The sequence below is a fragment of the Mixophyes fleayi genome, chromosome 9 (assembly GCF_038048845.1).
Source record: "Mixophyes fleayi isolate aMixFle1 chromosome 9, aMixFle1.hap1, whole genome shotgun sequence".
Classification (NCBI taxonomy): Eukaryota; Metazoa; Chordata; class Amphibia; order Anura; family Limnodynastidae; genus Mixophyes; species Mixophyes fleayi.
In genome coordinates, this window is record NC_134410.1 from 100,299,984 (window position 1) to 100,313,181 (window position 13,198).

The following is a 13,198-nucleotide window of genomic DNA, read 5'->3' on the forward strand; positions in this document are numbered from 1 at the left end:
TTTATTTTCTTAAGTGATTTAACAGTCTGCACTACGCATTTGCTCTTCGCTCTCTCTTTTATGCATTTTAAAGGTTATAATATATAATATATTTACATTCCTTTGTCCTTTAACAAATAATAAGAAAATATTTTAATGCAGCAATATGAAAACTCCATGGCACATACTGTCATGCCACAAACCACATTGTCCTTAACCCAAATTGTAAGCTAACAAAGAGTCAGAACTTGCATTGTAGTTGTCAGATGCTGAGAATAAGCACATAATCATCTGGTACCCAGATTGTATGGTGAGTTATGATTTGCAGTGAAAAAAACATTAACATTGCCCAGAATGAAAAGAAACATATAGTACCTGATGTTTTGAAAGAGGTGAGTTCTACAGCCTGGGAGGAAAGTAAAGAGAAAACACATTTCAATAATCAACATAGCATAGTAAAAAAACACACACAAAAACTGTTCTTTTGTATATTAACTCCAGAAAACGGACATCTACAATACTAATTCTTACTATAACATATATGTCATTTTAGGTAAAAATAAACTAAAATATTAAACCAAATATTTTAGAATGCTATGTATCTATCAGTTCTACAAGGTTAACTACTGCTAGCTAGGGGTTGCCGTTTTGAAACTTCTAAACATAAGGTTGGTGTATATACTTCTGGCATGGAGAATTCTATAAGATAAATCCAGTGTTCTATAATCACAGGTAAAGGAAGTTACAGACGTAAATATGCTTTTGTTATACAAAGTGACAACTAAAACGAACATTGAACATTTTTGATCGTTGATCTGACAATTTGATTATTACTTAACACCTCAAATGGTAAATATGAATAAAATGCAGCTATAAACTCCAAGTAATGAGACTGAAAAAGCCTTAGAGGATTAATTACTAACGAGCGGTGCTAACGGTAATTTTCTATCATTGTTTTTACTGAATTAACATAGTACTAATATCTAATAAGAAAAAGATACTTGAAAGCAGAGCATTCTTGCTCCATATCATGTTATAGCACCAGATTGATCACTAAAGCAAATGAGAGCCATAACAGGAAACGTCAATTTAAAATCTGACAGCGGCAACATCACAATGGTTAACATCCCAACTGATAATCATGGTAACCAAAGAGATGATCCTCCTATCATCATGTTATAAGGTATATTTTACCACAAATGGATATCATATTGTCTAATAACATATATTAAATGTAATTTGACAACAAAGCACATTAAAATATTGTATTACTGTAAATAAAGAAACACAGTATTACAGTACGAATTCAACAAGGAACAGATCTCAAGAAACAATGTTAGATGAAGGTGTAGGTCTGCTCAGCTCTACTACACAAGACACTGCAGGATACGTCCAATACCTATGTAGATTATAATTTTGCAAAAGAATGCACTGGGGAACAAAAATAGAAACAATGTCACCAGTTAATACATTTATTATGTTCTTCATTTCTACTGAACATAAAATACATTTTCACAGTTGCTCCTGTTTGCAAACACATTATAGCATGCATAAAAAAATATCATCGCTACTGCCCAAGACTTGCCCTGTAGCTGGAGCAAGAGATACAGCAGAAAAACAATACTACTAATAGGATGCTCCTATTACAGCTGATTGGGCTGCCGACAAAGCCATTTCTTTTCATCTGCGGAGCTACGCTATAGAGGAGAGGGAGGGTGAGGCTTAGCAGATGGGCGGTGCTACACAGGGTTTGTGAAAGTCCTGCTCCTGCAGCACCATGAGGGAGAGGAGAAGTTGAGCTACTGCACTGCAGTCCCCAGTGAAAATATCTTGGCCTACAAGGTGAGAGGGAGGGTGGACTACAAGGCAGATACTTTTGTTTTGTGTGCCCCAGTGTCTGTCTATATATGGTATACTTGTGCTCCAATATGTGTGTGCGTGCCACAGTCTTTGTGCTCCAATCTGTGTGTGCGTGCCACAGTCTCTGTGCTCCAATCTGTGTGTGCGCGCCACAGTCTCTGTGCTCCAATCTGTGTGTGCATGCCACAGTCTCTGTGCTCCAATCTGTGTGTGTGCGCACCACAGTCTCTGTGCTCCAGTCTGTGTGTGCACGCCACAGTCTCTGTGCTCCAATCTGTGTGTGCGTGCCACAGTCTCTGTGCTCCAATCTGTGTGTGCGTGCCACAGTCTCTGTGCTCCAATCTGTGTGTGTGCGTGCCACAGTCTCTGTGCTCCAATCTGTGTGTGTGCGCACCACAGTCTCTGTGCTCCAATCTGTGTGTGTGCGCACCACAGTCTCTGTGCTCCAATCTGTGTGTGCGCACCACAGTCTCTGTGCTCCAATCTGTGTGTGCGTGCCACAGTCTCTGTGCTCCAGTCTGTGTGTGCGTGCCACAGTTTCTGTGCTCCAATCTGTGTGTGTGCGCGCCACAGTCTCTGTGCTCCAATCTGTGTGTGTGCACACCACAGTCTGTGTGCTCAAATCTGTGTGTGCTCGCCACACTCTCTGTGCTCCAATCTGTGTGTTGAACCCAGTCTGTCCTGCTATGTACGATATCTGTGTGACCATGTGTGTACATATGACCCTGTGTATGTGATCACACTACAGAAATAATTTCCATTAAATTGTTGATTGCCAGTAAGAAAAAAGTGAGTAGCAATTTCTAGTAGTTTTAAAAGTAATATATAATAAAAATAATATGATCCCTATATGTTTGGTAGACATGAGGTAGAGGTGGCGGGACATTAGGGAGAGGTAACTGGATACAAAGGGGGACACAGGGTGAGTAACCCTGCACCATTTCATGTGTTTTAATATAGTGAGAACATTTATCTAAAATTAATAAATAATTTTAAAATATTAAAATCCCAAAAGATTCTGGTGGTTTAGGCTCCCCTACACCTATTCGCTTAAAAATTACATACCAGCACTTCTAAATTTTTGGGCCACAAAAATCCACTTTATTTTACTACAGATACACAGTAAAGCTAATCGGAATTTGGAGTTACAGATAACTTTTACTGCCTCCCAATATACCTAGAGAGGCAGATTGGGGTTGTGCAACTGCAAGTTACTTACAGTACTGAGTACGGGCATGCATACGCCAATGTAGCCACCAGGAGATGTGGCCTCTTTAGAGTACATCTCCTGACATGTCTCTTAGGAGCCTCGCTTCTCTGAGTCAGACTAGGAGTGTGGCGATGTGACATAGCCCATTGCCACACACTCCCTGCCCATCACCTAAATGAAGGAGAAGCAGCTGCCAGCTTCATAGATAAGAAGCTACTGGCTGTGGCTCTACCATGTCACCAGCCAGCGCCTAGTGTCGGGGACATTATGGCACTCATTCAGTCTTTTAGGCATCCACTAGTATTTGGTGGCTTTGCTGACCACTTTAGGTCACTTAGAGGGAGTACTGTCCCTGCCCCTAGAAGAAATGTGTATAGATTGGTGGGGAATGTCGCATTTGCAGGGGGATGCCATGCTCGTTACTGCAATGTTTTAACAGTTGCTACCCAGGTCATGGCACTGGTTTATTATTTTAGGAGGTATGACGTTTTTTGTTTTGTTTTGTTTTTTTAAATACATTTTAGTTTATTTTTTATTTGTATTTTTAAATGGCAATCATCAATTTCATTTGAAGAAATTCAATACACTACTTTCAATAGTTCTTTATGTCATTTTCTCAGAAAACATTATTAAATAGAAGGTTTCATAGAATCTATGACAGTATGACTTTGTAAATAGTGCTCATACCTAATATATGCATAATTGTTCTCTTTTCAAGATATGAAGAGGTGATTATTTGTCATCAAGGGCATTTGATAATCATTTTGTCTGCAGTAACAACAATGTTTTTGAACTAATGCTGGAGCTACAAAATGTTCAAACATGTTACAAACATTATTCTGCTTCTCAGCCTACATACCTGATGAATGTTATATGTTTAAGCAGATTCTAAGCAACAAAAGAATGAACAAATACTTATTCTAATTATTGAAATGCACCCTACATAACATTAAATGATAGGCAATGTCTATCTGATAGGCCTTACAAAACTGCCATTTATATTTTCAAGGCTTTTTACGTCCTGATTTATTCAGTGCTATGTTTTCATGGAAAAATTCAACAGCACAATGATTACAGTATGAGGAGATTGAGTACTACATGACAATAGGTTCTTCACTATATCAGTTTGTTTGGAATGAATGCCACCATAGCAAGAGGTCATTAATCTTTAATAAAATATTGTTACCATTTTCTCTTGCCACTAGATATAATATGTCCAGCTTATAGAATAGAAGAAAGGGCATTGTTGTGACGGAAACATACCCTTGTGTTAATTCAAATAACGAAGTAGATGTATTTCAATTTATGCCAGTTAACTTACTGAACAATTCAAAAAACAGAAGATCATGTCCAAATGGATTTTATGTGCAACGTGGTGAAGCTGATGAAGGACAAAGGAATATTATTGTTGGTCAATGAGTCACAATTAATTGTTTAGAGATATGAATAGCTTTACTTCTGCTGCTAGTACTGGTGAGAAGGGTCTAATTGTTTGACCATTAAACAACTGAAGACATATAAACCCAGAAGAGCTTGGAAGTTTTACAGTAGGCACTCAGCCAGGTGCAAGGAACCAGAGAGATGTGAAGGAAAGAGCCATAGATCATACAGCGCACCTCTTCTAACCACAGCTCCCTCTGTAAAGTAAGTAAAGAGGGATAGGGTTGGGGTGAAGAGGGATGCAGAGGGGCATGGAGAGGTGTGGGATGAATAACATTTGGTGGTATGAAATGGTGGGGTGATGTATAACAGGGGTGGGGAGATAATTATGGAATATAATGATGGGGTAATGAATAACAGATGATGAAGAGAGTAGTTGGGAGGGCTGACGAATTAAATGGAAGGTGAGGGGAATTGAATTAAAGGGGAGGATACTTGATAGCTTATTTGTACACTGAAATTTAAAATTGATATTTGTGTGCTATATGAAAAAACAGTCAGTATTTAACTTATGTGCAAAACAGAATACTAATTTGCACCCCTTGCATTGTAACATGGTTTTGTCCAGGAGACTGAAATAAGAAGTTTCTCAAGTTAAGATCCTTAATGAATCAGGCCCTATATGTTTTCCAAACTGGGCCCCAGCATTCCAGGCTCTGGCCAAGAAGCAAAAGAGATTAAAATATTAGCAGCTGGTAGTAAAAGCTGCAAGAACAAGACGGAGAGAGCAGCACAGTGTGCCAATTGTCCTGATTTTGGCGGGACAGTCCCAATTTTGGGGAACTGTTCAACACAGTTAGGATTTTGTTGGGAAGTTTGTCTTGTTTCACACTGCTCTCCAATTCCAGCCATGCCTCTGCTACAGTTCGGATGGAGGAGGGATCAGTGTGCTGAACTGTACTACATATGTTGCTGCCCCATGATGTGGGCGATTTATGCAGAGAACTGGTGGCATCATGAGTTGGAGCCATCAGCTCTCTGCACACTGTCTCTCTGCTATCTCCACATGGATAGCCCAACACTACCTAAAGCTCAACATGTGCAAAACAGAGCTTATCTTCCCTCCTCTAAGAGTCACCAGCTCCCCTCAAATCTCCCTCAATAGCAATAAATCCACAATTTGTTCAGTCTCCCAAACCTGCTGCCTTGATGTCACACTTGACTCTGACCCTTTGCTTTATTACTCATATGCAGTCTCTCTCCCAGTCCTTTTGCCTCCACCTTAGGTATATTGCCAGAATATGCTCTTTTCTTAAATAAGAAACTACAAAATCACTCAACTATCTTATTGTCCGATTTAAATTACTCAACCTTACCCATAGAAAACTCAACAACATCCCCCATTCACACATCTCAAATCTCATCTCAAAATACTCTCCCTCTCACCCTCTTAGATCTAGCTCTGACCTGTGCTTCATCTCATCTCTGGTAACCACCTCTCACTCCCTACAAGTCTACCCCCATACTGTGACCCACTTGTGGAATTCCCTACTATGCCCTATCAAACTCTTCCATAGCCATCTAAGCTTTAAACGTTTTCTGGAAACCAATCTCTTTATTACAGCTTACCCTATTCCCACCTATATTAAGCACACTAATGCACCTTCACAACTGTACCGATCTTTACTCTGAGCCACACTGGCTTCTTTTGTTTCAGCTGTGCCCTCTTCTGACTAGTATAAACAGACTCTATATATCACTCACAGAACTTTGGTGCAAAAATACTAGAAGACCGCTTTGATACCCTTAATCGTGACATAATATTTTCCTTACAAGCATTAGTACAATTTAAATGCTTTATATGAGTTACATACTATAATTTATTCATACATAAGTCAACAAATCAAAACATAAAGATGCAATTTTTATCAATAGCTAAAAACTTAAAAGAACTGCCTAGCAAGACTTATAATAGTGGACACAAGCTTGAAAAAAAAATAAAAATTTGACGAATCAACAGTGTGACATCAAAATTCAACTATAAAAATTGCATGAATGTATATATAAGGACACAAATACTTGCAAGGATCCCCATAGGTTCTTTCCAATATATACAAACATGGACCTATGACTGAGTTGAGTATCCACTGGTGTGTGGGGGGATGATTAGCAGGCCAGCTGGATAGCAGTTCTTATATCTTTTCTCTCCATCAGGTGCACTATAAGTGCTTTCCACAAAGAAGGTGTGTGTCCCAAAATAATATTATATAGCATATAGTTAATTCACTTCTGCCTCACAGTGCTGGGGTCATGAGTTCAATTCCAGACCATGGGCTTATCTGTGTGGAGGATGTATGTTCTCCCTGTGTTTGCGTGGGTTTACTCCCACACTCCAAAAACATACTGGTAGGTTAATTAACTGCTAACAAATTGACCCTAGTCTGTCTCTCTCTCTCTCTCTCTCTCTCTCTCTCTATCTGTGTGTGTGTATAATAGGGAATTTAGACTGTAAGCTCCAATAGGGCAGGGACTGATGTGCATGAGTTCTCCGAACAGCGCTGCAGAATCAGTGGCGCTATATAAAGTATCTCCACCCGAGCATCAGCACACCTAGCCTCATCTTAATTCGCCTCATTGTGTATGCTGTCAGCAGCAGTCTGCAACTGTGCTATGCTTCACCTGTGTTTCTGGCCTATTTAGCCTTTGGTCAGTACTCCTTTATAAGGCTCCTCCCCTCACCTTTTGACTGCTAGTTCTTCGAGTCTTCACCTGGCCTGATCTGATTCCTTCTGTCCATAGTATCTACTCTGTATGCACCGCTGACCTCCGCTGATCCATTCCACCTCCAAGTGGTAATAGCTGTGGTTCACCATCTGCTGCATAACCTTGATACTGCTGATATCTGCTCAAATGTTCCACTCGTTAGTGGTAAACGCTATGATCAACGCCCTCTATCTACTCTGCATGTACCGCTGACCTCTGCTGATCCATTCCATTTCCAAGTGGTAATAGCCGTGGTTCACCGTCTGCTGCATGCCCGGTACACCGCTGATCTCTGCCTGTCTGTTCCACTTGCTAGTGGTAAAGGCTGTGGCCATCGTCCACTATCTATTCTACATGTACCACCGACCTCGCTGATCCGTCCACAGTTCAAGAGGCATAGCTTTGGTGCATCGTTTGCTGTATATACTGTGTACCTCTGATCCCTGCCTAACCACCTCACCGTGGACTGCTTGGTCGGGCTCATCACCTCCTCCTCTCTAGTGTTCTACTAGGACTCATGTATCTGCCCTTCACTGAGTCTACTCCACAGTGTCAAGTTGTCTCTTTGAATCACCTCTCTGTTCTGTCTCACTGGGAACTTCCCTAGAGGGCCGTGACCTGCAGGGTGGGAGCCGCTAAGCCCAAATCTCCTTGTGGGTATCTCTGGTGAATACCTTCCACTCTGTTAGACTCCGCGCCTCTGGGGAAGTCTAGCAAATACCAGCTGAGACAGCAGGATCTCACTCATCCTTCGTGTGCAAATCTGACACAGTGTATTGAATTTATTTAATTTCTTAAATAACCCCAATTATATGTGGCTAACTATTTATGTACAATCTTTATACACTGCAATAACAATGGAATTTTATCCTGTAGACGCTTTTTAGATCCGGATCCTCCTCTCTCTCCAATACATAAAGATTTTATATGTGAACTTATTCTTTTTATCCTCACCCATTATTATTTAAAATTTTTAGACACCTTCTATCTCCAGCGGTGTGGTACTGCAATGCGGACTATTTTTGCTTCGAGTTTTGCGAATCTGGTAATGGGAAGTTGGAAACAGAAATCTGTTTTTAACTCAAACCCTTTTTCTAAACATATAAAAATGTACAAGAGGTATATAGATGGTATACTCATGTTATGCGAAGGTCATACAGATTCGATTAAAGATTTCTTAACTTACATTAGTAGTCATGATTATAACTTAAAATTTACAGCCAACCATGATCCCCATAGTATTGAATATCTAGATTTGGTCCTATCTGGAGTTGATAGCAAGGTGAAAACTAAGAACTTTCTTAAATCAGTCGATACCAATAGTTACCTCCATTATAAAAGTGGACACATTAGGAGATGGAAAACCAACATCCCTTACGCACAATTTTATAGGATTAAGAGAAACTGCAGTACCGAGACTCAGTGTAAAGAGCAAGTATCTATGTATGTTCAACGATTTCAAAAAAGAGGATATCCTGATACTTTGATTTCAGATGCTAAAATGAAAATTGAGGGGGTGAATAGATCAGACCTTTTTAAATATAAAGTGAAGGAAAAGAAAAAAAGATAGTGTCCCCTTTATCACCAATTTTAATTGTTGTGAGCATAAAATCAGATCTACAATCACTAAACATTGGGAGATCCTCAAAAATGGATCCCATACTAGTAAATTTCTTACCGGATAAACCAGATATTGTATTGAGAAAAAATAGAAATTTTAAAGACATTCTGGCTCCAAGTATGTTACCTGAAATATGCAATGATACCAACAAAACATTTCTTGATTTCAATGCCTTTATTAAATACAATCACTGCAATATTTGCAAATATGCGAGTTCAGATAAGAAGGTTTTCTATAACTTTGACAACAGTGTTAAATACAATATCAAACAATGTATGAACTGTCAAACATCTTCAGTGATATATTTATTAGAATATTCATGTCGGCTTAAGTATGTGGGGAAAACAAAAAGACCTCTGAAATTGAGGATACAGGAACATGTTTGAAATATTAAGAGCAAAGTGGAAAGCCACTGATATGTCTCTAAGCACTTTATGCATAAACATAACTCTGACCCTAGCCATATTACTTTTAAGGGAATCGAACATGTGTCCTTGGGACCTAGAGGGGGAGACATCCAAGCTAAACTATCTAAGAGAGAGATGTTCTGGATCTTCCAATTAAACACACTTGCTCCATCAGGATTTAATAAGGGCTACGAGATAGTCCCCTTTTTGTGATTATTGTGATTGTTTACTTTATCACTCTCTAATATCCCTCTCCCCCTTCCTCCTCCTCATATATATTTATATGCTTTCTATTAGGAATCACTATATCTACATTAATATATTCTAGATTAAGATACCTAATATGCACAATCTCATTTGATTTTTACTAGACTCTCTATTGAGTGATAGGGCTTTATGGGTTTTTTATTATGATATTTATATTATTTACACTCGACTCTCCTTACCTTGGTATTATATTGTTATCTGAGACAGATCTTTTATATTTTTATATATGTTGTAAAATATTGTGGTTATTACAGCTACAGACTAATATATATTATACATCCAACTATTATGTCATGTAACAATTTGTTATTAATTTGTTTTACGCTGTCCCTTTATTTATGAGGGGTTTATGATATGGATTGTGGTTTTGACCACTATCTATTTTCTATTGTTTATTTTTCATACTTGTCATTTTCAGAACAGTGTATATTTTTTTCATTTATGTATGTATTTATACCTATATATCTAGGATTCACAAATTATTTAGTATAAATGTGATGGTTAACTATAATTGTATTCACTACCATTCATGGAATGGTTATTGGCCATAAAATGCATTTATCCCCGGTATTAACTCAGAGGACTCTATTGTAATATGTAATGATATATGTTTTTCCATCACAAATATGGCCGATATCTAGTGTCCTCTATGTTTCAAGCCCCTTACAAAGATGGCCGCCGGACGATATCCAGTGTTCTCTATGCTCCAAGCCCTTTAAAAAGATGGCCGCCGGACTATAACTCTATAAGAACTAAAGATACTTACCTACCTGAATAATAACTTTCCTGCTATTTCTAATTCACCTAGTCTTAATGCCATTATTACTAACAATCGCTCCATAACTGATCACTCACTGCCGTTCAATCGGCAGACGCGGCAACTCCAAAATCCGCACATGCGCAGTAAGCATTCCGCAGTAAGCATTGCGCAGTGCGCATGTGCAAAATGGTGGCGCCCAATAATCACACATACAGAAAGGCTACACATCCTCCTGATGAAGTCTCTTTAAAGACGAAACGCGTTGAGGTGAGCTAGTACAACTGGTACCCTCTTTATAGCATCTGTTTCCAGTATACCATGGGGTAAATGTATCAAGCTGAGAGTTTTCCGGCGGGTTTGAAAAACCAATCAGATTCTAGCTATCATTTATTTAGTACATTCTAAAAAATGACAGCTAGAATCTGATTGGTTGCTGTAGGCAACATCTCCACTTTTCAAACCCGCCGGAAAACTCTCAGCTTGATACATTTACTCCCATCTGTTGAATCCTATGACACCTGGATCCATTGAAAATAGAGATGAGGATTACTTGGGATACAGATTAGCTTGGTTTTATATTTACATTGTGAGTGTGATTCCTATATTGTGAATAAATTTAACTTTTTATAAACATACTACACTATATGGGACCTTTTTCATTTTTGTACGCCTGTCCTGAACCTGTGGATGTAGTGAATTGAACAAGAGCTCCAGCTACAGAAAGCAATCTTACAGATAAGCGCTCTAATATTTAATTCAGGTACGCATAATCTAAGGTGGCTGGACATATATTGGCTCCACTTGCTTGACGTTACTGCACTATTGTTTTTTTCACTCTCCATATGAGTATACAAGACTGAAGTTGATCTACATGATATAATGAAGTACCCAGACTTTGTGTACTGACAAGCTTGTTTTCCAGTATATATTGGTACGCATATGTACACACTTTGGCTTTTAGGACTATATCTCCTAAAATACTACACCATAGGTGCTTTTCCCCCTCTGTTTTTCATTGTGGATTCTTCCCCCCTTATAACCTCCTCCCACGCGCATATCCAAGACTTCGCCCGCGCTGCCCCCCTCCACTGGAACAAGCTCCCGCCCTCCATCACAACTTCCCCTAATCTGTCCAGTTTCAAAATGGGCCCTAAAAACCCACCTTTTTCTTAAAGCCTGTCTCCCACTTAACTTCCTTCCTTATCTTCTGCCTCCGTCCCCCTACTCTCCCTCTCTCCCTTGAATCTCTCTGTCTGTCCACCCCTCCCCTTAGATTGTACGCTCCTCTGAGCAGGGCCATCTCTCCTCCTGTTTCCACCACTTCTAACTCTGCTCTCCAGCTACTTAGCCCTCCTCCTCGAGGGTCCTCCACCCCACGTCCACTCTCGCTCCCTCCTCCCCCCTGGGGGTCTCCCTGTCTTCCGCGCCCTCCTTCTTGGGCCCCGTCGTTTGCGGATCCTCCCTCCCCCTTCCCCGCCCTCTCTAGCTGTGCATTGAGCGTACTGAGTTGCTGTGTTTACCGTACTGTGCTGTCTCCCATTGTATTGTGATTTTGTTTGTCTCTGTACGGCGCTGCGGATGCCTTGTGGTGCCTTATAAATAAAAATTAATAATAATAATAATAATATATATATATTAACAATACTTGCCCTTCTTGTAGCACTTCTGACACTAGTTTTTGCAGGAGCCTCCTGCAGATATCAGCAACACGGACCACTTATTGTTCCAAATCAAGATGGTGCTTTATTGTTGCATGACTATAACAGCTAAAGCAGACATCATACATCAGGACAACAGCAGGCAAACTACATCTGGCTATACAGCAGTTCCCTAAACACCAGCCGGCCACTAACTGGCAATAGTTGCAATGCACAATTGCCAAGTTCAGTCTTTTATAGTACTGACTCCTCCCACAGGCTTTGCTTGACAGACAGGCGACACTCCCCCTTTGCCTTTAAAAGGAGTTCCCAGTAGATGTTCTGTAACCTCTCCTGATTGCAGACACCTATCAACCTTCTGTTGTTGCTGTGGAAGACAACTGAAAGCGCTGTAAGTTAAATTACAATTTACAGCTTGTAACATATGTCTCAGACCTGTATGTAACTGAACATAAACACAGTGCTACACCTGTATATAGCTTGGTCTGCAGCCTTTTACCTGTAGACTGTCAGCCCCATAGTCAAATCCTCCCTGAGAGGCCCGTGGCAAGCCACTCCCATTGCCACAATCTCTTTCTCTTTCTCTCTCTCTCTCTCTCTCTCTCTATATATATATATATATATATATATATATATATATATATATATATATATATATACACACACGCACACATATATAACTAGCAAATAAACTGGATGTGATACAGTGATTTATGAGAGACAGTACCATTTTTATAAACAGAATAATTCTAATGGTCCTCCTTGCAGTGATCCCTGGTGAAGACTATGCCTCCAGATGCAGCAGTGATAATACCAACAAGTAAGCATCATCCAAATAGCTCCAGAGTGAAACCCATCCACCTTCCTTTATACAGACCAGTTTAGATACATTATTTAGCATTTGGGGCTGCAGTTCTTCTCTGGAGGTAACATAGTAACATAGTTGATGAGGTTGAAAAAAGACACCAGTCCATCAAGTTCAACCTATTTTGGATCTCCTACGATCCCTCACTTATATTTGAAATTGATCCAGAATAAGCAACCGCCGATCTGTTTCAATTGTGAAAATCCCCCCAGACCCAATATTGCAGTGCTATTTTTACCCTAAATCCACTATTATCCTTCATTTTAATTAACGGTCGTATCCCTGGATACACTTTTCCGCAAAAAATTTGTCTAACCCTTTATTAAACATATCTATTGAATCTGCTATCACAGACGCCTCTTTTCTAAAGTAAACATGCCTAAACTGGCTAACCTTTCCTCATAACTTAATGACTCCATACCCTTTAT

The 13,198-nt window shown here is 39.6% G+C and overlaps 2 protein-coding genes across 2 annotated transcripts in view; one reads left to right on the plus strand and one right to left on the minus strand.

The window, feature by feature from the left end:
- Nucleotides 1-13,198, plus strand: part of PSMB7 (proteasome 20S subunit beta 7) — a 979,390-nt gene that overhangs the window by 561,603 nt on the left and 404,589 nt on the right. The gene's annotated exons all lie outside the window — the stretch shown is intronic.
- The window catches only part of ADGRD2 (adhesion G protein-coupled receptor D2), a 322,961-nt gene that overhangs the window by 92,640 nt on the left and 217,123 nt on the right, over nucleotides 1-13,198 (minus strand). Inside the window, exon 25 of the mRNA XM_075184713.1 lies at nucleotides 355-385. Within this exon, the coding sequence (XP_075040814.1) occupies nucleotides 355-385 (31 nt within the window). The remainder of the gene's footprint in view (nucleotides 1-354; nucleotides 386-13,198) is intronic.